The sequence below is a fragment of the Trichoderma gamsii genome (assembly GCF_001481775.2).
Source record: "Trichoderma gamsii strain T6085 chromosome Unknown Scaffold_16.2, whole genome shotgun sequence".
NCBI classification, from domain to species: Eukaryota; Fungi; Ascomycota; class Sordariomycetes; order Hypocreales; family Hypocreaceae; genus Trichoderma; species Trichoderma gamsii.
Genome location: NW_020171353.1, coordinates 340,093 through 367,195, shown reverse-complemented (window position 1 = coordinate 367,195; position 27,103 = coordinate 340,093). Strand labels below are relative to the sequence as shown.

At 50.1% G+C, this 27,103-nt stretch overlaps 9 protein-coding genes across 9 annotated transcripts; 4 read left to right on the top strand and 5 right to left on the bottom strand.

Moving 5' to 3' along the window:
* Positions 1-159: 159 nt before the first annotated feature.
* TGAM01_v205276 (hypothetical protein) lies at positions 160-1,296 on the top strand (the record flags this gene model as incomplete). Its single annotated transcript, XM_018803338.1, has 1 exon — positions 160-1,296. One exon carries the CDS (start codon positions 160-162, stop codon positions 1,294-1,296), a length of 1,137 nt encoding a protein of 378 aa, XP_018663376.1.
* Positions 1,297-1,371: 75 nt separating this feature from the next.
* TGAM01_v205275 (hypothetical protein) lies at positions 1,372-1,997 on the bottom strand (the record flags this gene model as incomplete). The annotated part of the gene is made up of 2 exons (XM_024549611.1): positions 1,372-1,883; positions 1,967-1,997. The coding sequence occupies 2 exons, from the start codon at positions 1,995-1,997 to the stop codon at positions 1,372-1,374; spliced, it is 543 nt and encodes a 180-aa protein (XP_024405644.1).
* Positions 1,998-5,642: 3,645 nt separating this feature from the next.
* Positions 5,643-6,737, top strand: TGAM01_v205274 (hypothetical protein; the record flags this gene model as incomplete). Its single annotated transcript, XM_018803340.1, has 1 exon — positions 5,643-6,737. The coding sequence occupies one exon, from the start codon at positions 5,643-5,645 to the stop codon at positions 6,735-6,737; it is 1,095 nt and encodes a 364-aa protein (XP_018663378.1).
* Positions 6,738-8,243: 1,506 nt separating this feature from the next.
* On the bottom strand, positions 8,244-9,889 carry TGAM01_v205273 (pantothenate transporter liz1; the record flags this gene model as incomplete). The annotated part of the gene is made up of 3 exons (XM_018803341.2): positions 8,244-9,253; positions 9,323-9,610; positions 9,703-9,889. The coding sequence occupies 3 exons, from the start codon at positions 9,887-9,889 to the stop codon at positions 8,244-8,246; spliced, it is 1,485 nt and encodes a 494-aa protein (XP_018663379.1).
* Positions 9,890-10,249: 360 nt separating this feature from the next.
* TGAM01_v205272 (hypothetical protein) lies at positions 10,250-10,648 on the bottom strand (the record flags this gene model as incomplete). The annotated part of the gene is made up of 1 exon (XM_018803342.1): positions 10,250-10,648. One exon carries the CDS (start codon positions 10,646-10,648, stop codon positions 10,250-10,252), a length of 399 nt encoding a protein of 132 aa, XP_018663380.1.
* Positions 10,649-12,791: 2,143 nt separating this feature from the next.
* Positions 12,792-14,834, top strand: TGAM01_v205271 (hypothetical protein; the record flags this gene model as incomplete). Its single annotated transcript, XM_018803343.1, has 5 exons — positions 12,792-13,045; positions 13,112-14,264; positions 14,442-14,471; positions 14,535-14,621; positions 14,676-14,834. The coding sequence occupies 5 exons, from the start codon at positions 12,792-12,794 to the stop codon at positions 14,832-14,834; spliced, it is 1,683 nt and encodes a 560-aa protein (XP_018663381.1).
* Positions 14,835-15,460: 626 nt separating this feature from the next.
* On the bottom strand, positions 15,461-17,173 carry TGAM01_v205270 (hypothetical protein; the record flags this gene model as incomplete). Its single annotated transcript, XM_018803344.1, has 3 exons — positions 15,461-15,848; positions 15,912-17,004; positions 17,065-17,173. The coding sequence occupies 3 exons, from the start codon at positions 17,171-17,173 to the stop codon at positions 15,461-15,463; spliced, it is 1,590 nt and encodes a 529-aa protein (XP_018663382.1).
* A 3,279-nt stretch (positions 17,174-20,452) lies between these two features.
* TGAM01_v205269 (hypothetical protein) lies at positions 20,453-21,049 on the bottom strand (the record flags this gene model as incomplete). The annotated part of the gene is made up of 1 exon (XM_018803345.1): positions 20,453-21,049. The coding sequence occupies one exon, from the start codon at positions 21,047-21,049 to the stop codon at positions 20,453-20,455; it is 597 nt and encodes a 198-aa protein (XP_018663383.1).
* Positions 21,050-24,286: 3,237 nt separating this feature from the next.
* Positions 24,287-26,515, top strand: TGAM01_v205268 (hypothetical protein; the record flags this gene model as incomplete). Its single annotated transcript, XM_018803346.1, has 3 exons — positions 24,287-25,866; positions 25,921-26,322; positions 26,389-26,515. The coding sequence occupies 3 exons, from the start codon at positions 24,287-24,289 to the stop codon at positions 26,513-26,515; spliced, it is 2,109 nt and encodes a 702-aa protein (XP_018663384.1).
* Between the last annotated feature and the right edge of the window lie 588 nt (positions 26,516-27,103).

The following is a 27,103-nucleotide window of genomic DNA, read 5'->3' as shown; positions in this document are numbered from 1 at the left end:
CCAGTAAAGCGCAGATATTGAACCTTGACTTGATACCCGTTGGTCAATCTTCGTTTTCCTTTTTCATTAGGAAAAATACCTAATATCTCCTCATTTTATTGCGAGAGAGCCTTTGTGGCTTTACTCGACCAATACAGCTCCTCATCTCGGCCATCCACCATGCCTGCCCCTTCATATGCCCTCCCCGCCTCGCCATCCGCAGTCCAGCTCTACCGTCATCTGCTCCGAGAATGTTCTTACTTACCTCCCGCGTTCCGCGCCGAGATTACCTCTATAATTCAGGATCGCTTTCATAGACATCGCAATTATGACGCACGTGCAAAGGCCCATCTCACAAGAGCCCAGACAGCTCTACGAACTCTGCGAGCTGCCAATAGCGGCGAGCAGTCCGCTATGGAGGGCTTAATATCCAAGGGATTCGGGAGAACAGGCAGTAGGCGACGAGAACTGATGGCCAAATTTGTGATTCCACAGGGTCCCAGAGATACAGGTGCTCTTGAAGCAGCTCTTGATTCAGCCGACAGAGGCAACAAAGCTGCAAAAGACTCTGTCTTACCAACGCAGGTCTCAGAAGAGAGCGGAACGAAAATCAAAAAGAAGTTTTTCGATAAATGGGACCAAAAAAAGCTACTGCGGCTTCTATCATCACAGCGGCAGCAACAGAGGGATACAAAGGGAATGGCCAGTTGGCGGGGGGCCATCGTCAAAACGATTGACCCGGATCAATTCATTCCCAAAGAGACCATCTGGGGGAAGCCACCTGGAGATAATCTAAGACAAACGAAAAGAGCTCACTGGTGGCGGCGAAGTGCTGAGAAGATCATGCCTCCGCTAGGCAGAGGCGAGTGGGAGATGCTCAAGCAGCTGAGTATCGGAGGCCAGGAGAGAGGGGAGTGGAAAGTACCAGAGAGGCGAACACCAGCAATACCGGTGACAATTCCGGAAGAGGCAGGCGAGAAACCATCTTGGAGCTGGGAAGATTATGCTACTAAACCAGCGGCAATCGTCGAGAAACCCAAAGCGCTTAAACAACAGCGGCGAACCGGCCAAAAGGACAGCAGCCCGTACGGCGTCAAGGACCGGGATCGCAAACTATCAGCAAGATGGTTCCAGAGAGCCTACACCAGGGCATGGCAGCTTACGCCAACAATGTCACAGGACCCCAACACGCTCAACTATTCGTTTACATGGGGGAGCGTCCAGCCAAAGCTCCCTCTCGCAGCTAAGCACCAGCTCAAGATCTTTGAAGGTGTCGATCAAAAGGGCCGCAAAGTGCGCAATACGCCGTCTTCGTGAAAGACATCATTTTAATATTTTTTTCTCTCTGTATTTTTCTTATACTTCTATTGGGGCGTATATACATACAGACATTTAGGCAAGCTTAGCAAGCTTGCCCAAGGCCTCCGGTCCATCCAAACGCATTCCCACCCACTCGCTCTGTGCGGTGGCTCCAATGATCTCATAGAACTTGATGCTGGGCTCATTCCATTTCAGAACAGACCAGTCCAGACGACCACCGCCCATAGCAAGAACCTCCTTGGCCAGCGCAGACAGCAGGATCTTGCCGTATCCCTTGTTGCGCTCTGACTGCGAAACATAGAGGTCCTCCAGGTAGATGCCGGCCTTGGACCGCCATGTACTATAGTTGTAGAAATAAAGCGCCATTCCTACGGCCTTGCCTTGTGCGTCGATGAGGAGCAGGCATCGTGCGGGCCGAGTAGCTGTGATGGGCTCGGTCACGGGCAGGTGGTTCTGGGGGCTGACGACGTCTGCCGGCGCAAAGGCGATTGTGTTTTGCAGAGTCTCAACGGTGGCCAGCACGGAGTCGGATTCCTTCTCGTAATCGGCGAGCTCCTGGATGAAGTCTAGGATAGTCTTCGCATCTGCAAATCAGACACGCTGGTTAGCGATTGGATGTCACTTGCGCCAAAGGAAATGCTGCCGGGACAAGAGAAGATGGTCCTACCCTCGCGTCTTGCGTGTCGCACAGTTGCCATTTTGTTTGTTGTGAGTGTATGAGCGTCTGAGCAAGTAGAATCGCCAGGATCGTTTGTATACTGCGCACTTTACGAATTGAGGAATTTGATTCGATTGGTGAATTACAAAAGAAGCAACGCCACGGCTTCTTATACACATTCGAGAAATACAGTGGGGCCTCAGCAAAGCAACATTTTACCCAACTCGGCCACCAGCTCTGGATTGGAGATGAGGGGCAAATGGCGGGGCTTCGCAAGTCGCGGCGAGTAAGCAGCCGCAGATTTTCTTTTCCGACCTCGCCTTGCGCCTTTCCAAATGTCGAAATCGCCCTTTGCAGCGGATTGGCGAATCCACTCTGGACGCGGCAGTTCCATCAAAAAGACATATAAATCCACTCGCGGTCCACTCGACGTCAGGGCCATGACTTGTTCGAGGGCGCTGCCGACTTCCATCATCCCCGACGGAGATTATCACGTTTACTATTTATGGGAAGAATTAGAGATTGTGAGACGGGAGCTAGGATAAATCGACCAATCAGTGTGACCAATTTGAGTTGCCACCTGCTGGACTTGAGACTCAAGATCCTCAACTCTAAACTTTGAGCTTTCCTCTTGAAATAAAGAGCCATAGCAGCAGTTGCGCTCCAAACAATGCCAATGCAACGGGCTGGAGAACTTGTACGCCATATGCCTGAGCGAGTGCGCCGACTGCAAACGGAAAGCTAGATGGGAGAATGAACGTCAGCTCGTTGAGAAAAGTGAGATTCAATGCACAACAGAGCTTACATGGATGATCCGGACACTGCAAATGCTGTGGCAAAGCCCACAGAAACAAGATGCTTCTCCGGTGGTAACAGCTTGGTCATCATCCGAATTCCCTGAATGTCTTTCTGTTAGCAACTTTACTTGTGTGGATGTTCGAGTTTACTTCTTGAAGCAGAGTAAAACTCACTGATGGCATAATCATTCCAGTTGATATCCCAATCAGCGCAGCCATCACTGCACTGACTGCAAACTTCTGACCAAACCAGAAAACCAGCTCCAGAGCAATTGCGCTGACGAGATACAACGACACCATGATCCTTTCGCCCACGTATCCCGTGATCCAGCCCAATGCGAAACGGCCGGCTGTGACGCCAATCCAAAATCCAGAAGTAGCAAGCGAAGACGCAGTGGGCGAACCCTTGCGGACGCTCATCAGGAAGGTGAGGAGCCAGCCTCCAATTGTTACTTCAGATCCAGCATAGAGAACCATAAAGGCAGAGAGCGTTAAGGTAACCTATGTACTGTCAGCGTCATATAAACATCCATATGGGATGAGTGTGGGCTGTTACCCGATTATTCAGGATCTTGAGGGTTCCTTGAGCGTTGGGCAATGGCGTAACGGGTTGTCGATGGAAGCCCCTCCCAACATCATCCCAGAACGACGAAGTGACGCCTATACAGGCGAGACAAGATAATCCAGCCTAGAACAAGACAAGCATATGAGATGCCGAGGATCTTCCAACAGCAGAGGGGAGTCAACTAACCATTATAGCTATCAATTGTTAGCTGCATATCCAGAGCCTGTGCCAGTTATTCGCAAACACTTACAATAAAAGATCCACCAGTCTTCCACTTTGGCCGCAATTCTCGATATCTGCAGTGGTGCACATCAATAAAACTAGATTCTCCAACAAGAGACAGCGACATACCAGGATAGGTGACAACGTTGCACCAAGTCCCCAAAATCCATGAAGAAACCCAAGCATCGTACTCCCTTGAACCAATCCTCCAAACCAGCTGTTCCAGCTCCCATTCATCAACCCGCTTCCAAACCCCGTCAAAACCAAAAGACAGACGACAACAGCAAAAGGAGGATGCTGCGCCAGTCCTATATACGCAAGCATATACGCACCCGTCGCAGCGGCCGCAACGCCTCGCCTCCCAGCCACTGCGTGGAGACGATTTGTAGTAAAAGAAGCCAGCACGCATCCCACCATGGGGCTTAGAAAAATAAGAGAAATAATCGAATGCGGCAGACCATAATACTCTCCCAAGAGAGGAACCATTGCCCCTACCGCGCCATCATTCATGCCGTACACGATGAAGGTGAAGAAACATGAGAAGACTCGATACTTGTTTCTCGGAGGGTCGTTCCATCTCTGGGCCGTGGAGACGGCTGTTACGGGCGGCAGGGCTGATTCGGCATCGTGGATCGAGTGCTCAGAGAATGAGGCTAGAACATCTGGATCAGAAGATCGGCGCGGGATGGAAGCTATGGGGGCCGGTAGAGAGAGGGGCTGGAGGATGACTGTCTCTGTTGTAGTAACAGCTGTCTTGGACATGGCGGAATCCTGTAGTCAACAGCTCCTAAGCAGTGATACAATCCAATTGTTTAGCAAATCATCTACAACTAAAGTAAGAAATCGAAGTGAACAGGCCCAAAAAAGAGCGACTCAGCTGTCCTTTTTTAAGCTCTTATCTTTTCCATTCATATCAACTGATCAGCTGGTTGAAAAAACGGCACCAGAGCCTTTTATCCGCACAATTACCCCAGCCTATCTCGGTCAGGGCGGTCCTACCGAATCTCCGGCATCGGTAGATGAACGACAACCATCCAAATATAGAACACCGACACTCCCCGAAAAGGTTAAATGCCAATGTCCTCCTGCCTGCAGTAGCTTCAGATCCTGCCATTTAGCATGTCGACACTACCAGGTGACACATTGAGCATGATGATCATTGCAGAATTGCTGCTATAACTGTTAAATAATCGGAGAAATAAAAGGTTGGTGTAGGGGAATTAGTGATTGGTTGCGCGTTTGCTTGGAAGTACTTGAAGGCAACCAAGTTAATGTTGGTGGTGATGGACGGATGGATGGCTGTGCTGAAGATGTAAGAAGATTAACAGCGGATGGGGGATAAATATGGGCAAGTGGCTAATATTCCATCGGAAAATAGCTGTGCATATTGTATGGATCAAAAAATGTCGCCGAGCAGCTATGATGATCGCTGGAGTGTGTTGCAGCAGCTGCTTGGATTTCAGAGAAGATGCAGCCATAGAACAATTATTTGCATCGAGGCGTTTGGCACTATCGTAATTTGTTTGGATAGAGTAACTCCGCAGTGTTTCATTAAAGTTCATCATTGGGCCTAGTTACAGCGCCTCTTTGCTGCAAAGATAATTAATATCAGTTCCCATGGCTATGCTATACAGCTACTGCCGGTAATCGGGATTCTTTAACGACATCTGAATCCAAAGTATGTAGTAGCAGATAATAGCCATTCAATCCGTGCTCCACACTCTGATGGTTTGTGTTTATGCGAAAACAAGCCCACCCAAGCAGCTAAATAAGCAATATATCCAATCACTCATTGTTCAACAAGGCAACTGATATACGTGGACAAAAGAATGCACAATATCAGCTTGAAACAAAAATCCGTTCACGTGGAAAGCAGTTAAGCCCTACAAACCATCTCAAACTAGCTCATTTGTGGGCATTCAGGGGCAGTATATAAAACAAATGCACAGTCTTTTGCTCTCTCCCATTGCAAGTCCTGACTCTACACTCTTCTCGTTTTTATATTCCCTTTCATACCAAGACACACGAAAACACACCACCGCACTCTTCCCAAACCTGTAATTGATCAAACTCCTTAAAAGAGGGCTTCAATTCTTTAATCATGCGGCACATCTTGCTCTCCTCTCAGCCTCTTAGAGCCCCATCTCTCGCCACTGAGATCCAATTCGGCATCCAAGTCGAGTTCCTCGCCCCTCCCATCTCTCCCAACCAACCATCCCAAAACATCTCCAACCGCCATCACATCTTCCACTACTTTGCTTCCGCCCTCCAGAAATCCGGCCTCCAAGCCGCCTTTCTCCTCGATCACGACAACGACAATGCCGACAACAGCGAGACACAAGAACAAGAGAACCAACTTCGTGCCACAGCTCCCAAGGGAAGCATCATCAAGACCAAGCACAACCCGGACATGTACATCATGAACCCGCTCTCCCTCGTCCAATGGCTCAACGCGGGCGCCGTCCAAAACCCGCTGTGCAGATACTGGCTCCTCCAGACCAGCAGCGACATCGGCCATCGCGGCAAACACGCCAAATGGCAGCCCGCACAGCTCAGCAGCCCGACGTTGCGTGAATCCGAGGCAAACAACTTGTTCCCCGGCATCAACACGGCTCTGTACGGCATCTGGACCGCGCATCCGGCCAAAGTGCACATCGCCAGTGACTGCGGCCTGCACGTCTCCGTCGGCCCAGTGTCTTCAGAGGGACTGACTGTCCTGCAGGCTCAGCGCGTGGCAACGCTGGTGATTGTGCTTGAGAACAATCTGCTCTTCCACCTGGGCTCGCCTGTTCGTCGCAGCGTCCATCAGCAGCTCATCAAGGCCTCTGCTCTTGTCCACTCAAAGGCCGGATCGACTTCGTCTCCCGCAGCAACGGCCAACCTCCCGCTCAACATCCTCCACAACGGCACCATGAACAAGGCACTGAACATTCTCTGGGACGCCTCCGATCTCAGCCAAATCAACCAGATGATTGCTCACTACTGCAAGACTCGCGATCCTCCAGCGTCTACAGCTCTACGCATCACCACACAAATTCACGAGGACGACAGCACCATCAACTCATTCGAGTTCCGTCACGCGCAGGCATCTTTCAGCCAAAGCTTCGTCGACAACTGGGTACGCCTCATCCTGACCATCTGCAAGGTCGCTTTCCTCCCCGCGGAGATATACAAGCTCGTCGTGGCTATGCTGTAGGAAACCATTGTCACGACGCCTCGCCCGGAGGATTCGTGGAAGACGCTGCTCAAGGTGCTCAACGATTTTGCGCCGGTGAATTGGCATGGCAAGAGCCACGAGCTGTACTGGATTGGCTACTTGGCTGTTCAAGACAGAAAATAAGACAAGAGAAATGACAATGATTTCTGTTACACTTGAAGTTCAGACGTCGACGGAAAGTCCGCGGGATGTGAGCATATCTGTCCGGCAATTGCCAGAGCGGCTAGATTAGATGTAAGTCTAATCGACTCTGGAGTAACAAGCTGTTTCAAAAGCCTCGATATTGATTGACAGTCTTTCAAATATCTCTACTTTTTACATCGTCGATTCAACAAAATCTGTCCTTTCAAAGGCAAAAGAAGAATAAGTAAGTCAACATGTTAGCCCGTCTGATGGCTCAGAGAATTTAGAACACCAAATAACCCAATACACCGGAATAGGAAATGCGGTCCGAAGCCGTTTTACGCCCCGAGTCATCTACTACTTGTACAGACGAATTCTACCTGGGGTATTTCTTCCGTCGAGATTAGTAAACCACCATCGTCAGATTTGTTCTGTGTATTACTTCAACGTAATTTACATCTCCAAGCATACAAAATCGCGTTCTAACCAGTAATGCTTAGGCACCAATCAACATTACATTCTCAATGCATCTCATTTCCTCATTTCCTCACATCTCAAAACCAATCGCAATAACACAAAAAAAGCTATTCCGCATAAGGAATCATGATTGCTCATCATACCAACTCAAAAAGAAAGAAAGGGAAAAAGGAGACCGCGGAAGCTACATTAGAGCAGAAATTCGACTGCACGATCATGACTCTTTGGCCCCAGGTTCTCCACCGAGAAAACAAGAATCACGCCAGCTTTGAATCCAGAGAAAACAAAGAATAAGAAAAAAGAATAATCGTGGCTGGCTGGAGGCCCATATTTTCTCCGCATCCCCCGGAAGGAAACCTGACTCGGACTTACGTTCTGCTCCGGTCCAGGCCCTTCTTTTTAACTTCTGGGGCCTCGTGGGCGGGCAAAGATCTTGGCTCGTATCTCAGGGAATCTAGTTTTGGAGGCGGAAAGCGGTAGATTAGCTATATAGTGGCAACGAAGTGGCTTGGTGGCGGCATCTTGGTAAGAGGTCAATATCGTTGTATTCGATCTTTATTCCGATTCCGTATATTCCTCTGGCTCGGTTAGCCTACTCATCTCGAATCAGTCCTTGTAGCAATAGAGCAACTCTTTGGAACTAAGTCATTAAAATGGGGTGCTTGTACAGCTCGGCAGCCTAGCTTGAGTTTAAGCGCCAGAGGCTTGTTGAAGCGAGGTCACAACAGATGTCAAGTAGGCAACACACGTTGAATTGATGCTACTGGTAATAGCCAAGTGATTCATTCAGTCTTTACCCAAGACAAAACTCCGCCCAATCATTAATATACTAGACTTATATACTTTATAATACTACTGCATTCCATCGTAATGCGTAACCCCAGGTTACAGTAGGTATCGATATTCTGGGGACAAGTCACCCAACGTCGTCTTCTCCTCTTCTGTGAGGTGGGGGACATCTGTCATATTGTCTCTCTTCTTATTCGCCGCCCAGCACCCCAGCCCGTAGAGCACTGACGCAACCATAGAAATGCCGGTAAAGGCCAGGCACACGCTGTAGCCCGTAGTAAACTTGGGGGCGTCTTTGGTCAAGAAGATGAAGACAGCAATAATACCACCAAGATTTCCGTAGCCAACTTGCCATGCGCTACCGACGGCACGGCGAGTGTGATTTCCTAGATTCATATTGAACCAGCAGACAATGATGGGCATGGCCGTATACGCGCCAGACGTAATGAGAAACAGTGCGCCGTACTGGACGTCGTGATTACTGTGCTCAGCGAGAAGAATAGCAAAGCCAGCAATAGCAACAAACATGGCGAAAACAGCAAATGCGAATCGATGCCGTAATCTATCAGACAAGGTCGCAATGAGCAGGGAAAAGCCAAAGGCAGCAGCCCACGGCGGAACACTGCGCAGCTGAGTTTCAATGGGGCCATATTGAAATGTCGAGATAATTGTCGGAGCGAAGTAAGCATAGCCGTATGCGGGAACAATAAGACCAAAGTACATGAAGCCGCCAGCAACGACCTTCCAGTCCTTGAAGACATTCAAGATGTCCTTGATTGTCATTGATCGCCCAAGACCGGAACCGGAGCCCTGATCCACGCGAAGGCGGGCTGCGACAAACTGGCGCTCGTCTTCCTTCAGCCACTTTGCCTCTTCCGGGAAATCGGGGAGAAGGAAAAAGAGGATGAAGCTGACAAGGACTGTTAGACCACCCTCAATAAGAAAGATCCAGCGCCAGCCACTGTAGCCTCGCATGCCGTTCATCTTGCCAATGGCGGCAGCCAAAAGGCCACCAAAGGCACCGGCGAGGGTCGTGCTGTTGAAGAAGAATGAGTAGCGTCGTTGGGCTTCGGATCGCTTATACCACATGCCGATAAGATAGAAGGCTGTAGTTTTAAGCTGGTTAGCCGTTGAAGTAGACGGTAATACTTGACTGCGGGATACAAGAGACTTACCTCCTGGAAACATGCCAGTCTCGAATAGGCCGAGGAAGAAGCGAGTGGCTAGCAAGCCACTGTAGTTCTTGACCAGACCTTGCATCATGGTGGTAAAGCCGAAGAGGAACATGTTGAGCGAAAGCCAGACATGGGGCTTAAACTTCTTGAGGAGGATATTGGACGGGACCTCGAAGAGACAATAAGGGACGAAGAAGATGACTAGCGCGGTGTTGTACTTGTCTCCGGTGCCGAGATCCAGATCTTTGGCCAGGCCAAACAATTTTGCGTTTGCGATGTTAACACGATCTAGTCAGAGGTGAATGTTAGCATGTAGTCAATCGTAAGGCGGGCAAAGTCAAAGGGATATTTCGCGCTGCGTGTTGTCACTGTCGACGTACCCAAAAATGCAAGCAAGTACATGATACAGAGAAAAGGAACGACTCGCATGTCGACTTTGGCCATCAATTTGCGCTCGGTTGTGTGCGACGGGCACTGAACCTCTTCGGCCGCATATTGAATCTCTGTATCGCGGATGTCGGTCGAGTTGCGATCCGAGCCGCTGTGCTTCTCGTCTATAACGCCCATTGCGGCGTTCTGTTGTTGGCTGGCGCGTGGGATGCGCTGCAGCTTTTTGGGGTATCAAACCAGACGTCAATCTCGCCGCGCTTTGGTTGTCTTTTCCAGTGTCCAAGTAAGACGAGAGAAGCCAGACAATAAGAAGAAAGAAATTATAAGTAAAAGAAGAAGGGCAAGAGCCCACGTGAAATAGTGGAGGAATAAGAAGCACAGGCTTCGACGTTGGCAAGACAAGAAGCAAGCGAGTGGAACACAAAGGGTGCAGAAGGGATCTGCCGGGCCCTATTTGTACTCGGCCTGTGCTGTGCTCCTCATGCCCCCAGACATGCTTGCCTTGTACTCTATTGTCGACGATGCTCGCTGCTCGCACTAGGTGTCAGCGGGTGGGTAATGGAGGCAGCCATTGGCGTCGCCGGACAAGCGAGCGATGGGGGCCACCAGGGCCTTTCCAGTAGCAGCAGCAGCTGAACCATCGACGGAGCTGCCAAGGGCTCTGCAACCGCAACCAAGGCCAACCGTCTCCAACGTCCGGATACCCCAAAGGCCAAAAGGTGCGCCGCGTACGGAGCGTCGTAGTACTAGCAGTGGTGTTAGTGCTAGCGCTTCTCCCAAAAGGCTGTAATGCATCCTTGCAGATCGTGGCGCCAGTGGATCGTCTTCTCCAGAATTTGCAAGCTTACCAGGGCTGTCTCCACGACTCATCCCAGCCGTAGCCGGACTCCCAGCAGGCCGACTGCCGACCAGTTGTGCAGCGATGTGGAGGAACATTGTGCGGAGTCTCCTCCACTTGGAGCGGAATTATGATTCATAGCGAGGGTCATACGCAAGACTTTGCGGTTTCGTTTGGAAGGATCCAAGCCAGGCAGCTGAAGGAGACTGAGGCTAGGAGTTGTACCTCCGCCCAGAGCAAGCCCAGAAGGGGCGGCATATAAATTTCCCGAGGCATCCTCTGCCATTGGCCATCACCGCCTTGCACTAAAACCCCCGCATCGAGCCACTCGCCAAAAAGAAGATTCTCCCATAGCCTAGGCATTCTTCGACGCCCCAGATTTCCCCGGGTTTTGGCTCCCATATTGGTCTTGAGAGCTTAAACAACGTGCTTATGTCCGCTGTCTAGCAGCCAGCCTAGCACTCCCTAGTCCCTTGGCCGCTGGTTGGAGTTGGCCGTAGTTTGTTGGAGATTTGGAGAACCCACAGGGCGGTCCGAACTTCTCTTCCGTGCTCTCATCGGTTATCTGTCGGTCTTCGAGCTAATCCTCCCTTTCCGTAGATTCGTCACGATGAGAAATTAGCAAAATATCATGCAATAGACGCTGGGGTGGGGGTTCGCCCTGTTTGCTCTTCATTCCGAAACATCAGTCGCCTGCCATGAACGACTCCCGCATCTTGACCGTCCTTGATTCGCTTTGTCGGGGCATTTCGTCAATTTCAGATGGGCATCAACAGAAAACACAAGATGGAGAACCAACACAGAGACTACAGTTAACCGAATCTTTACGCCTCTTGATACCCCGGAAATCCACCCCCGCATCTCCACCTGTTGCTACCTGAGTCGAGAGCAACAGTCAACTGGCATTGGCTATCACGCAGGTACGGAAGCAGGCTCAGAGACTACTATCCGTCTGCTACCCCGTAGGTTGCAACCATTTCTTTGTAGCACGTGGGAGTGGCGTCTGTTGGTAGCCATCCCCGGACTTGATTATCACTACTAGCCCAACCACCGTCACTACCGCCAGCACTGCTGCTTAACATAGAAACATGAGGTGGGCCGGTCCCTACCTGTTCTCCAATAGCATATGCGATGAACAAATAGTTTGGCGAGCATACATGGTCATGCATTGCATGGCTTCCCGGCTATCAAGAGAGCTAATTAAAACTAACACGCCAAATCCGACAATCCGGATCTTGGAGCCAGAAACCAGAGGCTAATCGCGGCTTTGGATCTTCAAACACCGACTCAAGCCGTGATGGTGATAGATAGCGACGTTGTAACAGTCATATGCAATGGTCATGCTTGGAAGATATCCCGTTAATGACCCCTAGTTCTATATGCTTATCGTTAGGGATGGTGAAGCCCTTTGACTGCCAAGAGGCTCATGGAGGGGAGCGACTGGGGAGAGCTTCCGTCCCGTGGTTCCTGCAGACAGTCAGCCAAATGGGAAAGTTTGGTTGACATTTTTAGATCAGCCATCTTTAAGTGAGCGGGATATACGTGGATACTATGACATACGTGGAGACGGCAAGATGGAGAGCAAGGTGCTCTGTGTTCTTTAAGGGTTTCGACATCGTCTCATCAAGATCATTAACTGCAATCAGGCTCAGTGCCCCAGTGCCCGGTCTTCAACACGCATGTAAACACGGATAGCTGCGTCTACCAAGTGACAGCTGTCAGGGGCGTGTGCCTGTAACCTGTTTGAAGCTGCAGAGAGAACGGATAGCTGTGGTCAGAGTTGAGATGGCGGTTTAGCTGGGCATGCATCCTATTACGGGTATGCGTCTCGTGCGTTTTCCGTGCATATGGCTTCCACATGGCTTGTGTTTGCCCAGTTGATTCAGCTGGTTATGCATGTTGACGTTCACTGTCCTCGATAATGGCTTATCGCAAACGAAGAAGTCCACGCCTCTCGCCCGCCCCTACACTCCCATTAAACACGCAAAGGTGCAGCAAAGCGGCATAAAAGATTTCCAGCTTTCTAGAGAAACTTGTCCTTTTCTCTTCGCTTCTCTTCTTTTCTTTTCTCCTCTTAATTCTTCTCCAATTCATCCATCTACATCTATTCAACATCTGTAACAGCTACCTCTTCTTTTTGGACTTCTACTTACACTGGCTGTTGTCACTGCTGTCACACATAAGTCCATCTCCTTCTTCAAACTCTTGGTGTCAAATTGTCGAGGTGCTGTCCAAAGGACGATGGATTTCAATGAAACGGGAAACTCACTGTATCTTGCTGGTGACGGATGGGTCACAGACATTTACGATGCCAGGAGTGGCCCGGTGACTACCAACCCAATGGCGGCAGGCTTCGCTCCTACATGTCCCCCCTACAACGGCGGCGAATATTTAGAATCTCCGGAGCAGGTTTACGAGCCAAGGAGACGCCTATACAGCGATGAATACACCCACCAATCCCCCGATCCGGAGTACTGCAATGCTCCATCTCATTTGTGAGTAATCTCTGCAGCCGATTGCAATTTAGGACTTGAGCTGATGCCTTGTTATATATATGATAGTTCAACCAGAGAAACCGCCGATGACTCCTTTTTCGATGCCGCTTTCGTGTCCTCTCAGGCTTTGCAAGTGCCGTCGCCATCGCTGGCGCTAATTGATTATCTGAGACCGGGACCAATACCATTTGAGGGCTACGGCAGCGGTGACTGGGACAGCGAGCATATAGCACAACTGCGATCCGGATCAGACGCTCTTCCCTTTTACTCGAGTACCGATAACCTCGATTATGGTTGCAATGCTCATGGAACCAACTATCCAACCAGCGGCATAGATGGCGATGGCCTCCTGGGTAACTTATACCCTTCCGAGACAGCTTTACAGCCTGTAGCGGAGGCAAATGTAACAGGAGTGGAAGCGGGAGCAGCCGCTTCACTTCAGAACACAATGTATCGGGGATCACTGAGTGATTTCATGGCCAAGCCGGAAACAATACCTGGTTTTCCAGGACAGCCAGCTCCGTTGGCCATGCCAGGAGAATCATCGCGGCAACCAGCGCCGACGTATATGACATCACAACAGCCGGACTATGCGGTGACCTCATCTCCCTACACCGTCATTTCACCTCCCTCTTCCGTCAAGTCCTCACCTCGGAAGCGCAGTGCTTCAGCGGCTAGGATCGACAAGAGTCCTGTGGGTCCAAAGAAACGAGTCATCAAGGCTCACATGTTGGCAAAAGTTGACAACATTGAAGACTCTAAATTGAAAATAGAGACCGACAAAATGCCCACATTTGAATACCAAGAGTACTTCCACTCGCCTGCGGACGCCAGTATGAAGCTCAAGCGTCTTCTCGAGCTGTTTCGAAAGTCCGAGGACAACTGCAGCAGCCCCTCTACAAACTCTACGTTTCCTCAGAGCAATGAGGACAAGAAGAGATACGTTGAGAAGCTTTTCAATGCCATCAACGATTGGGAAAACATCAATGAGTGGTCACAGACTCTGGTCCCCGAAGAGCGGAACCGAGTGATGGACGAACACCGGCGTATGAAGGAGGAAGCCAACAGCGCAACTCCAGACAAGAAGCTGAACGATATACCGTTAGACGAAATGCGGCCGACCCGGGACGAACTTCCAACTCTTGACGTACAACAGAAGAAGATATTGGGTCGGCAGTTGAACGACCAGACAGTAGAATGGCTCTGCTGGGAGCTCATTGTAGGTGTCTTTTTCTCGCTCTTCCCACGCGCCACTACAAAATTGCATGAGAGGTCAGCTAACCCATTTGTTACTCATTCTTAGGAAGCCGCCATACAATCGCAGCAGGGATATACCCAGATACCTTACTGGTGCGGCGCCGATGGAGCTTAGGAAGCCTATGAGACGTTTGCACAGCGTGTCGATGCGATGTGTTTTGCTCTGACGGTGAGCTTAACCCCTGACCCGGCGGAGGTGGATTCTCTTCTTATTAATTTATCACTCTCCCAGAAATCGAAGCAGCTCGTCAAATCCCTTCTATCTGCAGGTGACGGATGGAAGCTCCGCATCGCTAACAACCCACGTGGAGAGCTCGGGGTAAGCAAGCATCCCCCTTTGTTTCTATATTCACGAATACTGACGCACGACCAGCACAAAGGAAACAACATGAAGGTCAACATGAACAAGAACAACCGTCTGCGGCAAATCACCCAAATGGAGAACACTGCTGGAAACAATCCGTTGCCAGAAGCCGCCAGCCGATCGGCAACGGCGGGAACAGCGGGCAGCAGCTCTGGCAACAGGCGTTGAATGCGACGGCATGGCATCATTTACACCGACAACTTTTTCCTCTCCATTGTCTTTTTTGCATTTACATGCGTATAGATGAGCGCAGTTGAAACGGGGATTACCTGCCATTTTCATCGTATACCGGCGAGAGCGTTTTCTCTTATCCCTTTCATCCCTTTTATCCCTTTCATTTGCTTTTATTTGGTTTTTTTTCTATTGTTAATTTGTTAATCTTGTTTTTTTTTTATTCTTTCGTTTGGCTCTTTCCGGATATCCTCACGAGGTGTACTTGCAGAATGTATTAGTGATCACGCCATCATAAGGTTAGTGAATATGGACTTTGGATATGTCATTGTTTGTTCAACACACGTCATTTCACATTGAATAGTATTCTTTTGAGTTTAAGCATGTATCATTGTTTTAATCTGAGTTTGGCATGCATCATTTTACATAGATGGCATCATTTGAGTTTGGCATGTGTCAACGACCTCATAATGGTTCACGTTCAGAAGCGGGATGCCAGTTTGTTTTGTAAGTCTTCAAAAGACATGATTAATTAACATTACTTCAATCTATCGGGGTATCCTAACGCATTGTTGAAAAACTCCACCTCATTATCAACACACTTCCATGCCCATTGCCTCTTCTTATGTTGATTTCAACGATCTCGTAGTAAAGTAGCTCCTCTCCCATCCGTCAATTGGGTCGACGGCAGTCTCTTCAACGAGCTCGTAATTACCGACCCAAGGCATAACCTTGGCCCAGAGCAGCCAGTAAAGAGCACCGACAAAGAGGACACCGAAGCCAACAACGCAGTGAATCCAGTAAGGAAGGTGTTCGTAGACGTTCTGGCCATCTTCAGGAGGCACGAAAGGTGCAATAACGAGGTAAACATTGCTGAGAAGGAAGAAAATGACGACCGGATAAGTGGCCTTGATAGGAGGGTTCCAGTTCCAGGTGGCTCGGTTGCGGTAGAGGTGGATAAGACCACCGGCGACGAAGACGTTGATGATGGCAAGAGGGTAGGAGATGAGGCTGTAGCAGAATTGTTAGTACATCTCATCTTTATTTCTATTCACATGTGAGAAAAACACTTACTTGAGAACAAAGTTGTAAGCATCACCTGCAGGCGGCGCAAGGATAGTAATCATGGTAATGGCCCAGTGCTCAAACAGACCGGCCAAGGGAGCGTTGAAGGGCCGGTTGCTGGCGAAGAATCGAGAAAAGGGCAAAACACCCTCACGGCCTAGCTCCTGGACAAGACGGCCCTGGGAGAAGATGACACTCAAGACGTTGCCAAAGGCAGACAGGGCGACGAACACAGAGAGCGCTCTCTCGGCCCTCTCGCCAAACATGTTTCGGAAGAGCGAGGCGGCAACAAGGCGCTTGGCTTCGAGAATCTCCTGCTTAGACACGCCAGCAAAGTAAGAAACGTTGGCGAGCATGTAGAGGATTGTGACGGAGCCGACGGCCAGGGGGGCGGCGATCCTGAGGGTTCGGGTCGGGTTCTTGGTCTCGCTGAGGGCGTAGTTTGCGTTGCTGTAGCCGATGAAACTCCAGATGACGTTGTAAAGAGAAGTGACGACACCATAGGCACTACCGGTAGTGCCCTCAAAGGCATTGTGAAGGCAGTTGATCTCCTTGACCTTTTTGATATTGGCCAGGGGCGCAATGATGACAATGATGACAATGCAAATCTTGATAACACCCAGGAAGTTCTGAAGACGCAGTCCCCACTTCAACGCAGTGCCGTGAATCAGAAAAGCAGTTGTGATACAAGCCACAGCAATACCTCGCTGGTTCCAATCCGTAACCTCGACTCTCGCCGCGTTGAGGATGTATTCGCCAAAGACCACCGAGTTACCAGCCGCCCAGCCCAAGAGAATGACATAGGTGGTGTACATGCCCGTCACGAGGAAGCGCGGCTTGCGGTAGACGTATTCCAAGTAGTTCTTTTCGCCGCCGTTCTTGGGAAGACCGGTACCCCATTCCATGTAGACTGCCGTGCCGGCCCAGGCGATGAGGCTGCCGGCGACCCAGAGGAAGAGGGACAGGCCCACGCTGCCGGACAGGGCGAGGATGGAGCCAGGAGTTGCGAAGATGCCGGTACCGATGATTCGGTTGAAGATGAGCATGGAGGCTGAGGGGACACCGATTTGGCGCTTGGCCTCTCGAGCGTGTTCGAACTGAGCTGATGGGAAAGAGTCAGTATGATGGATACATTGTATAACCAGTTATCAACACAACATACTTTCAGTTCCATTCTGAACAGAGGCGGCATCATCGCTGCCAGCGTGCTGAGGACTCAGTTTGGTAACATCCTCGGCGCCCGTCTTAAACAGGCTCTTAATGGCCGACATGTTGTCTGTAGTCTTGCAAACACCAAACAAGGACAAAACAATCAGCAAGCCTAGACCTCAGATACCAAGGACCAGGCGGAAGTATTCAAGAACAACAAGAAGTAGAGAGATGTCGAATCATGGTAAAAAAACAAGAGGAGGCTCAGTCCCTATTATACATGTATACCACCCACCCAAGCCATGGGAAGTGGGCCAAACATCGATCCCATCCCTATCCCCAAACGCGCGGGTACGACCACAAAAAAAACTGGATCAGCAAATAAGAATTACACGACAAAAGTCAGCTTCACAATGGAGAGGCAAGTCGAGAAAGAGAGAGAAAAAAAAAGCTTGTCTTGAGCGGGGCCCGCCATGGTGCCATCGGGTGCTAAACGAACGCAAAGAGCTCCAGGCCCCCTGGTTTGTTCTAGGTAACAGCGATGGAGACCCAGAACTTGGAGGTGGCGGATTTTATGACAAGAGAGGAAGAGGAACGTGGCCTGGGTTAAGAAAGAGGCCCGAATGGGTGTGCCATGCCAAGGAAGGATTGATTGAGCGCGGGAGGCTTGAGCACTTGGCATTTAGGAATAATTCTAATTCCACTTACACAGACGCTTTGCAGAGATTTTCTATTACGCTTCTCTCTCCTATTGCATCTCAGGAGACAACATTACTTGTTGTACATGTAGGCACTAGTAATATTGAAGCAAGGCTGACGCTCCAGAAGTGGCCCACGAGTCGCGAAGCTTGAATAGACTAACACGCGGTTTGCGAGTAAGTCGCCTCGCCTAGCCCAGGGACATGAGCCCCTACAAAACTCCACTATATGATCAATATGGAGTACAAAAACAGTTTATTAGCACTACTAGTACCAACTGGACAGAAGACCAAAAAGACAATAAAGATGCGTGTAAGTTGGAAACACAAACAGGAGACTGCAGTGGTGCGATGCGACGGTAAGTCAGCCAATGCCGACGCTATCCATTGTCTACCTTATTTCACATGCAAAAGCCCCAGCTAGTGCCCGGTAGAAGCCTTCTCGAAAACGAGGTAGAAGGAAAAAATTACAATAAGCCAGAAGCCAGAAGAGAAAAAAAACAGTGAAAAAATGAAAGGGCTCCATTTTGGCCGCGCCGTGGTTGATCACGACATCGGGGCCTTTCCCGATTCTGTCGCGCCCGGACCCGGCGTGGGCCGATGACGCGATCGGAGCTTGTTCCCAAGAGAGTGCCGGCACCTCTTTGGGAGGGAACCAGAAATTGGCCGGACGACTTTTTTTTTTTCTGGAATTGTTTGTGAATTGCAGCTTTTGCGTTGCTCATCGACTAAGGCGGGACTAAGGAAGGGCTAACGCGGTGAATGGAGAAACTAGGACTTTGTTCCCGCTCCCTAGCCTCATATTCTGAGTCGGTCAGTGAAGCTGTATCTCAGCCCAAGTTCTCGAATGCCGCAGGCTTATTGGCAGGGCATGCCGAATACGGTGTAATACAGGAGTGGGTTTCTTTCTCTTTCCTTTGCCATGTTTAAGGCTTAGCTCCTTGTAGCAGCGAGCGGATGGTTTCCTTTACGTGATGGATTGAAATGCCAATACTTACAAGTAGTACTATATACAAAAGTAGTAGCTCGCTCTGGAGTCATGGGACGACTAACAGGTGCCCATGGGGAGGAATGGGGAATGACGCCTTATTTTGGTTTGCCAAGCGAGAGGAGGATAATGCCTCGTTTTGTGTTTATTGATGGCATGACTCAAGTGAAAGCTGACGGTTTGAGCTAATTATGATGTTATCGAGTGTCGGTGGTTTGATTTTAGATGGCTGAAGTTTGAATGTTTCTGGAGCTATTGTAAAGCCTGGACCTATGGCCTCATGGGGAGGCTTGCTTGCGTTGAGACTTTACGAAGAGAGATCAGACTAGATGAGTGATTATGTGATTTGACGAGTTTTATTCCTGTTAGCAGCATTTAGGAATGGAGGTTGAGAGATGAGATGTGATATTAACCACGTGGACGGCAACTCAGCTGAAAGATTACACGAGAGTGGAAAGATAAGTTTGACTAGTTGGTTTGCTCACTCAGGGGCAGCAATGGTTTTGAATCGATTTGAAATTGAGTAGGTTACATCTCAGCTGGAGCCATCAACTTACAAAGGTACACACATACCTAGCGTTCAGATTTTATCTTCGTCAGGGTCCAGTATAGTTTAAATGTTATGCTTCTGTCAATCACATTCGGGATCGATTCGCCTAGCATGGATGGAGAGGTGCGGTCCCTTTCAAGTTTGATTCGACTAAAGCCTGCTTCTGACGAATCGGCTTGTTGTTGAGCAGATGTAACAGGCAGATCGGCATCTCATAGATGTCAATCTAAACTAGAATATTGCAGCCCTGCATATTCTTAGTCACACTAATGTCTATTTCTCCATCTTATAAAACATTTTGGCGAGTTTGTGCAAGATGTACCTAGAATACTCCGCTGGCGCCTTATCTTTTAGTTTTTAGAAGTACATCTCAGTAGAACAAGATCCGTGATGATCTTGTTCTCCGTGTTTTGCCTAGCCCACTTGCGAATTCGTCTCCAGATGGAGTAGGCGGGATGATTCAACCACAGCCCAGAAGGCTACTTCTCCTTTCTAATTGATATATTAGCAAATATTCTTTTACCCCTTCTTTCCACTCAAGGAATACGTTATTGCCGGCATCAGCGGCCAAATGTGGATGTGCTCTGTTCATCTGGTGGAGAGCCTTCAGTTTTTTAGTGTGATATCTTGTCTAGTATCATACAGGTATTTACATGAAAAGCAGCGGCCGTCGGCCGTTTCGTTGTTTTGCGTTGGAGTAGCCATCTCAGTCTCTTCTTCTTAGTGTAAGTTCGGTATGCCAAGTTATTCACATCACATTACTCATCGGCAGCAGCATTTTGGATCAATTTCACATTATATGTACGTTGTGTACTATGGTACAGGCAAGTGTTGCCATCTCATGAATCCCCCTTTCTCTAATTACCCAACCCAATAATTTTCCCCCATTATCATTATTGTAAAAGAATGTCGTTGATCATCAAAGGAGTGACTCGCTCGCAGTCGAAAAACCCATTATAAAACCGACAAGAAACTCCTCGCAAGTAAAAAAGCGCCATATCATATATCCCCTCCTTTTCCAAAGAAACATTACCTATATATAGTAATATGTCCCATTCATTTTCACACTCGAAACCCTCGTCTTATGCGTACTTTTTCTCATCAAAACGTGACGGATAGACGAAATCGTCCTCTGCGCCGGCGGGAACATGGTGCTGTTTCTGTCCTACAGAACAGCGCTCATCTCCTCAATGGTCGCAGGGACGGTGACCTTGCCGCAGGTGACGGTGCGCTGGGAGTAGATCTGGCCGGGCTGCCAGTTGGGGTTCTGCCAGGTGGTGTCGCTGCAGGTGAGATTCAGCTGGACGCCGCCCTGGGCAGTGAAGCGGCTGCCCTCGTCGGCGCAGTGCCACGTCTGGTTGATGGCGAGGCTGTCGTTGGGCCGCGCAAAGGTGAAGGTGGCCTTGTCGGCGCCGGCGGAGGCGGGCACCTCGCAGTTGTAGACAAAGTTGCCGTAGAAGAAGTCGGACAGCTGGTCCGAGGCCGCGCTGCACACGGGCGTGTAGTTGAGCGCCGGGTTGCTCAGCGTGAAGTTGACGTAGCCCCACGAATTCTGGTGGGCCGGCGTGGAGAAGGTGTAGGAGGCGTGGAAGTCGAATTCGTCGACAGTCCACTTTGAGACCTTTGTAGAGCTGGCAGTGCATCCCGTAGAGGTGGTAGCTGGAGGTGGAGGATAGGAAGTGTTGGCGTCTCGAGGAACGACGCGAGAGGGCAGGGCCAGAGCCGAGCCGGCGAGGAGGAGAGTGGACAAGAGGCTCAACATGGTGGCAGTGGACAAGATGGTAATTGGAAGATGAATTGAACAAGATGAGGGATAGGCAGGGTCTATATATAGGCAGGTGGAGGATATAGAACAATGTCTTGAGTCTCGACTTATTGGTGATGGCAGCAGATCAGACAACCAAGTCGGATCATCGCCTCCTCTTATACGCAAACTGCAACCCGGCACAAACACGAATTCTTCAGTACAAAGGTGACATCGAGTCCACGACTACTCGCAAAAGATCAATGCAGACTTGGCACACGTACACGGTCTCTCGACCAGCCCGACGATTTGCTCTGTTGGCGATGCGCAGAGCAGAGCGGCCCAGCCATTCTTTCATGACGTAGCACGGATCTCGTATTCCCAGCGCACGGAGAAAAAAAAAAGAGGGAATCGGGAGTGGCGGTTGAAGAGCCGTTGCCAAGTCATGGTGGCAAGTTTGAGGTACTCGGTACTTGGCGTGTACAGCTTTTTAAGCGTAGACTAAGGTACACAGCACTTGAGTTATCGACAAAGAAAGACGCTCGCCCGGCAGATGCACCTGTAAGGAGGCAGCCCCAACAAGGGGACCTATCTGGTGGCATCTGGGAGAGGGGCTCTTCTCCCCTCTTGGCTCTGCGCACCGAAAAAAAGCCACCTGTAAACGGCGAGGGAGCTCCTTTCAGCGCCTGCAGAAGGGACGGTTTTAGCGGGCTCGCGGACGCTAAAAAAGCGCAGGTGTCTCTTTCTGGAGTGGCACTGCCCGCTGCCACACCTGCGGCCGTGATCGACAGAGGCCCGTGACCTCGTATTCTGTGCCGTTTGCATGAATCTTGATGCTACTGCTACTACTGCTACCTGCAGCTAGACTACACGAGCGAGCAGAGTAACATTTTACTCTTTTACTGCCAAGGGATTCTTCAGCTGAGGGCCGGAATCTTTATCCGAGGAGCATTAGTGGCTGAGGAGGATGCGGTGAGCCGTTGAGGTATGTATTCCAAAAGTGCTGCTACGCTGTTGAATCTAGAACGAGGACACGACATATCAGATGCTAATATTAGACTACCCCAGTGAACTGATACTTTACTCTGTGCCTACATGCACTTGGAGATGAATGGTACGAGCATCTTCACCTGCATAAAGACAAAGAAACGTAACGTTGGCTGAGACTTTCAATTAACCTTGACTCAGATCAGGACCCAACGCTTTGACTCGACTTGCTCCCCTCTGGTGTTGATGCTGTCTCTCCTCCCATGTCCATTTCCCTCCCTCTATCCAAAAGTGCCCATCTTTTCAGGGCGAAGAAAACAAGATAAAGCTACGAATCCTTCCGTCTCAGCTGGCAGGGCCAAAATACCTTACGATAATCACCATCCAAGGTCAGAGAGCGATGCTACCTTACCGAGGGCATGTCACGTCGTGATACCACATCAAAGGGAGCTTCTTCGCATCCTTGCCAAGGTTCCCTATCCGAGCCCTCCCTTGTATCCTGCTACTACCATTTATGCTTAGTCGTAGGATTACACGAACGCACGGCTCTAGTTGGATCTTTGGAATGCTGCAAGAAAAGATATCCTTGCCCAAATGGCCCTTGCATGCATTGCCACGTTGACGACGGAAGTGGAAACGTTTGTCATGTTTTTTTCTTCTTCTGCAGAGCACGCACGCACATATACTCGGACTATAGCATCCGGTTACATTTCGTACCTTTTAGGGCCCAACGAGAAGGGAAATTCACCAAAGAGCCACCGAGCCTCCGAGCCTCTCTTTTTCTTGTCCGGCATGCAGGTGGTGGCGCGTAAGCCGGTTCGATTATCTTCTGCCAGCGTTGCACATCAGCTCACACAGACTTAACAGCGTAACACTGTCATGGCCTCGCATATCTCTCTCACTCTGAGGTTCCGCAGGTGGGCTATGTAAACTACAATGTAGCCAAGTCGACAAACATCCAACGAGCAGAGTCTCTCCGCCGCCATATGCATCCCATCGGCCTCTTCGGACTTCGTATCATCCGCCGTGTGTCATGGCAAAAACCAACTCGTGTCAGTGCCTCGAAAACGAAAAAAAAAGATATGATAATTAGTAGCAGGTAATAGTGTCGTGATCCATGCGGGGACTCGTCAATCGAGATGGTGTTGCGAGATATCAGCATCAAGCTTGCACAATTCGTCATCTACCGCAGTCATCACTCTTAGCAGATCGATGCATCTCGTGCAATCTGCCGGCCAACTAACCGTATCCGGGATCCTTCTGGGAACAATTCGCTTTGTCCCACGTGCTCTCGACCACAATCAACTTTCAGGCTTTGCTGCGAGCCGCATGCTTCTCTGCCTTGTTCTTTATGCCGTGCGTCCTTGATGTTGTGACAGAGACTGAACGTGGCTGGAGTTTTACAAACGACGCGGTTTTCTTCCACTGACCGCTTGTGCTGTGCAAGGTGTCTCTGGAGGCTTGGTTGCAGCAAAGTGCAAGAAGCCACCAGATATAGAAGCTTGCAGAGGCAGTGTCATTGTGTATCGTGAGACCTTGCCACGAGCGTTTGCCTCAGCAGGTTCACTTACATCCAGCTAGTAGTCTTACTAGAGCATGCTGAGCATTATATTCCTCATAGCATTGGCGGGTTCTCACAACGTGATATACAGCAAGACAACAGCCTGCAGCTCAGAGCTTCATCCTCTCCATATAAAATACTGGAGAAATCACGCTGATGACCATCATCTTCTCAGTCGTGGATTGCTTATGGAAACACAATCTGCAGGGCACGTCCAGTTCAAGTCGCCTTTCATGGTTTTAGAGTTTAGAGATTAACAAACACCGAGTTTGATGTGTGGTTATAACGACATCCAAATTGTCCAATTGGATAGATTCCGCCATTACTGCAACTAACATGAAGCTTATACGTAGCCGTGCGAATAGCCGGCCAGGAACCAGGAACCACGTCTTGCCCGTAATGGGCGAGAAAGCCACAATGATGCGTGCGGAGGATTGATTAGCGGCGCCATGATTGGCACGCATCAAAGACTGGGTCACGCCGCCATCTTTGAGGCAATGATATGTCACGCGAAACCACAAGTTTGACGATCGAAAACTGGGCAAATAATGGGAATTCCCCTTATCGCGACGCGCGGCAGATGAATTCGAGGGATACTCAGGGGAATTGAAGTGTAGCCTTTCATACTTAGTCAATCAACATCTCGTGATAGCTCGCTCATTGGCAACAAGAATTGAAGCACATATCCCCAATTGAAGTAGTCCAAGATGTCTCATGTCCAGCCTCAACTCCACGACTCAGAAGAGTATCCCCGTCCCGACTTCCAGCGCACCGGCTCCCGCTGGCTGTCCCTTAACGGCCAATGGGATTTTCTCTTCGACGACGACGATGTCGGTCTAAGCAAGCGCTGGCAGCACTCCGGCCTCCCTACTGAAATCACCGTCGAGAAGAAGAAGACGCTGCTCGCAGAGAGCGAATCGCAAGACCAATCGGAAAGCGACGCCATCACGCAGCGCATCGCCGCCGGCACGCAGGACCTGCTCAAGAACAATGTCTTCGCGTCCTCCGCCGCCGCCGTCAACCACAAGCGCCCCATCACGGTGCCCTTTGTGTTCCAGTGTCCCGCCTCGGGCATCAACGAGCGCGGCATCCACGAAGTGCTCTGGTACGAGCGGCTCATCTCAGACCTGCGCAACGCCAGCGAGCGGGACGAGGGTCGGAGGGTGCTGCTCCGGTTCGGCGCCGTGGACTACGAGGCGTCTGTTTGGCTCAACGGCAGCCTCGTCGGGAGCCACCGCGGAGGCCACGTCCCCTTCCAGCTGGACATCACTGACGTCCTGGACGCACAGGATGAGACTCAGCATCGGCTGACGGTCCGGGTCTATGATTCGGCCCACGACTTGACGCAGCCGCGGGGCAAGCAGTACTGGGGCGCACAGCCCGAGAGCATCTTCTACACGCCGTCGGGAGGCATCTGGCAGTCTGTGTGGCTGGAGACGGTGCCGGCGGCCCGAATTGCGGACAGCAGCCACGGCACGGTGATTCGGTCGAATGACATCCACACGGGAGACGTCTATTTCGACATTGCGGCACAGGACCTGCAGGCGGGCCACCGATATGTGGTTGAGGCGGACATCAGCTTTGCAGGCCAGCTGGTCTCCAAGTCCCCCAAGGTGGATGTCAAAGAGGCATCGGGCAAGTTGAGTCTGAGCGCCCGTCTGTCAAAGGAAAACATTTCTGCCCTCGCCGAATCGGTACTTCAAAGTGCACCCGTAGACGATGCTTCCTGCTGGCGGGACGGCGTAGCTCTCTGGTCGCCCGAGCATCCCCAGCTGTATGACCTCTCGGTCAGACTCTTCGATTCCTTCTCGGGAAGACAGGTTGACGAAATCAAGACAGTCACGGGCATGCGATCGATCAAGTGGTCCGACGGTCTGTGGCGGCTCAACGACGCTCCCTACTTCCAGATGCTAAACCTGGACCAAGGCTACTGGCCAAACTCCTTCTTAACGCCCGAATCCTCTAACAGTCTGGAGGTAGATATTGACATCGCCAAGAAGATGGGCTTCAACGGATGTCGAAAGCATCAAAAGGTCGAGGATCCGCGCTTCTACTACTGGGCTGACCGCAAGGGATATCTGGTCTGGGGTGAGATGGCAAGTGCCTACCAGTTCAGTCGGGAATACGTGGATCGATTCAACCAGGAATGGACAGAGTCGGTCAAGCTGGCGATTAACCATCCGTCGGTGGTGACTTGGACGCTGGTGAATGAGAGCTGGGCGTATACGTCGCTCAAGGACGACGTCGAGCAGCGCAATCACATTCGCGCTCTGTACTATTTGACAAAGTGAGTTAATCTTTGATGAGTCGGTACAATTGTCTCATACTCATGAAATTCTAGGACTCTGGATCCCACACGCAGCATCAACGACAACTGCGGCTGGGAGCACGTCTGCACCGACCTCACCACCTTCCACGACTACAGCGACGCCCCCGAGCTGGAAAAGACATGCGCAAGCCTCGACGCCATTCTCGGTCCCAAAGCCGGGCGCAACATGTTTGTCGACGAAATCGCAAACATCGACGCCGGCGCTCGCCACAACCCGACCGCGCCCATCATCTGCACCGAGCTTGGTGGAATCAACATTGCGCTGGGCAATAAGGATGCCGATGGCGGGGAGGAGTCTCGCGATTGGGGCTACACTACCGCTACTGATCCGGAGGACCTGTTGAAGAGGATAGAGAGGATGGTCAAGGGCGTTGCTGGAGGTGGGCTTTGCTGCGGATTCGTTTGGACACAACTGTGAGTCTGAGTATTAATGCCTATCTACCTACATATATAATGATGCTAATTGAATGTGACTGCTAGGACGGATATCGAGCAGGAGACGAATGGGCTTTATACGCAGAGTCGGCTTGAGAAGCTGGATGCGGCAAAGGTGAAGGCGGTTTTTGAGGAGGCGGCACAGATCTTTTACAAAAGGGTCAATACATAATGGATGATTTCATGAGCTGACAGAAACAAGAAATAATTATGAATGAAATAAATCATTGTGTAAACGTTGAGAGGATTTAATCGTGCTTTTGTAGTTGATGGAACAAAGTAGCGCCATTGCATGTAACTGTTGGAGCAATATTCTACTGGACAAACATTTAAAGCAATGTTTATAGATGTAGTGCTAAACTTTTTTTTTTTTTTTGAATCAATCTTATTATTCTCCTTTTATTTGAGGTATATTTACTTATTCTACCCTGATTCTTCTCATTTATACAGCTCTTTCCAGGGTAAACGAAAGAGAAGCCGGCCGCTAAAAGCTTAGCCCGCACAGCAGCACTATATAGCGCATTACGCACCACTAATTCCCAACAAAGGGGATATGGTGTAGGGGTATCACGTTTGCTTTGCATTGTTCATTCAATACAAGCCTGTAAAAGGTCGGGGGTTCAAATCCCTCTGTCTCCACGTGTTCTTTCTTTTTTTCTTTTTTTTGTATTTTTGTACTATGCTTGCAGAATGCTGCATATATGTGAGTTCTTTTCTATAACATTCTTTTTTTTTTCCTCATCTTATTTGTCAAATCCAG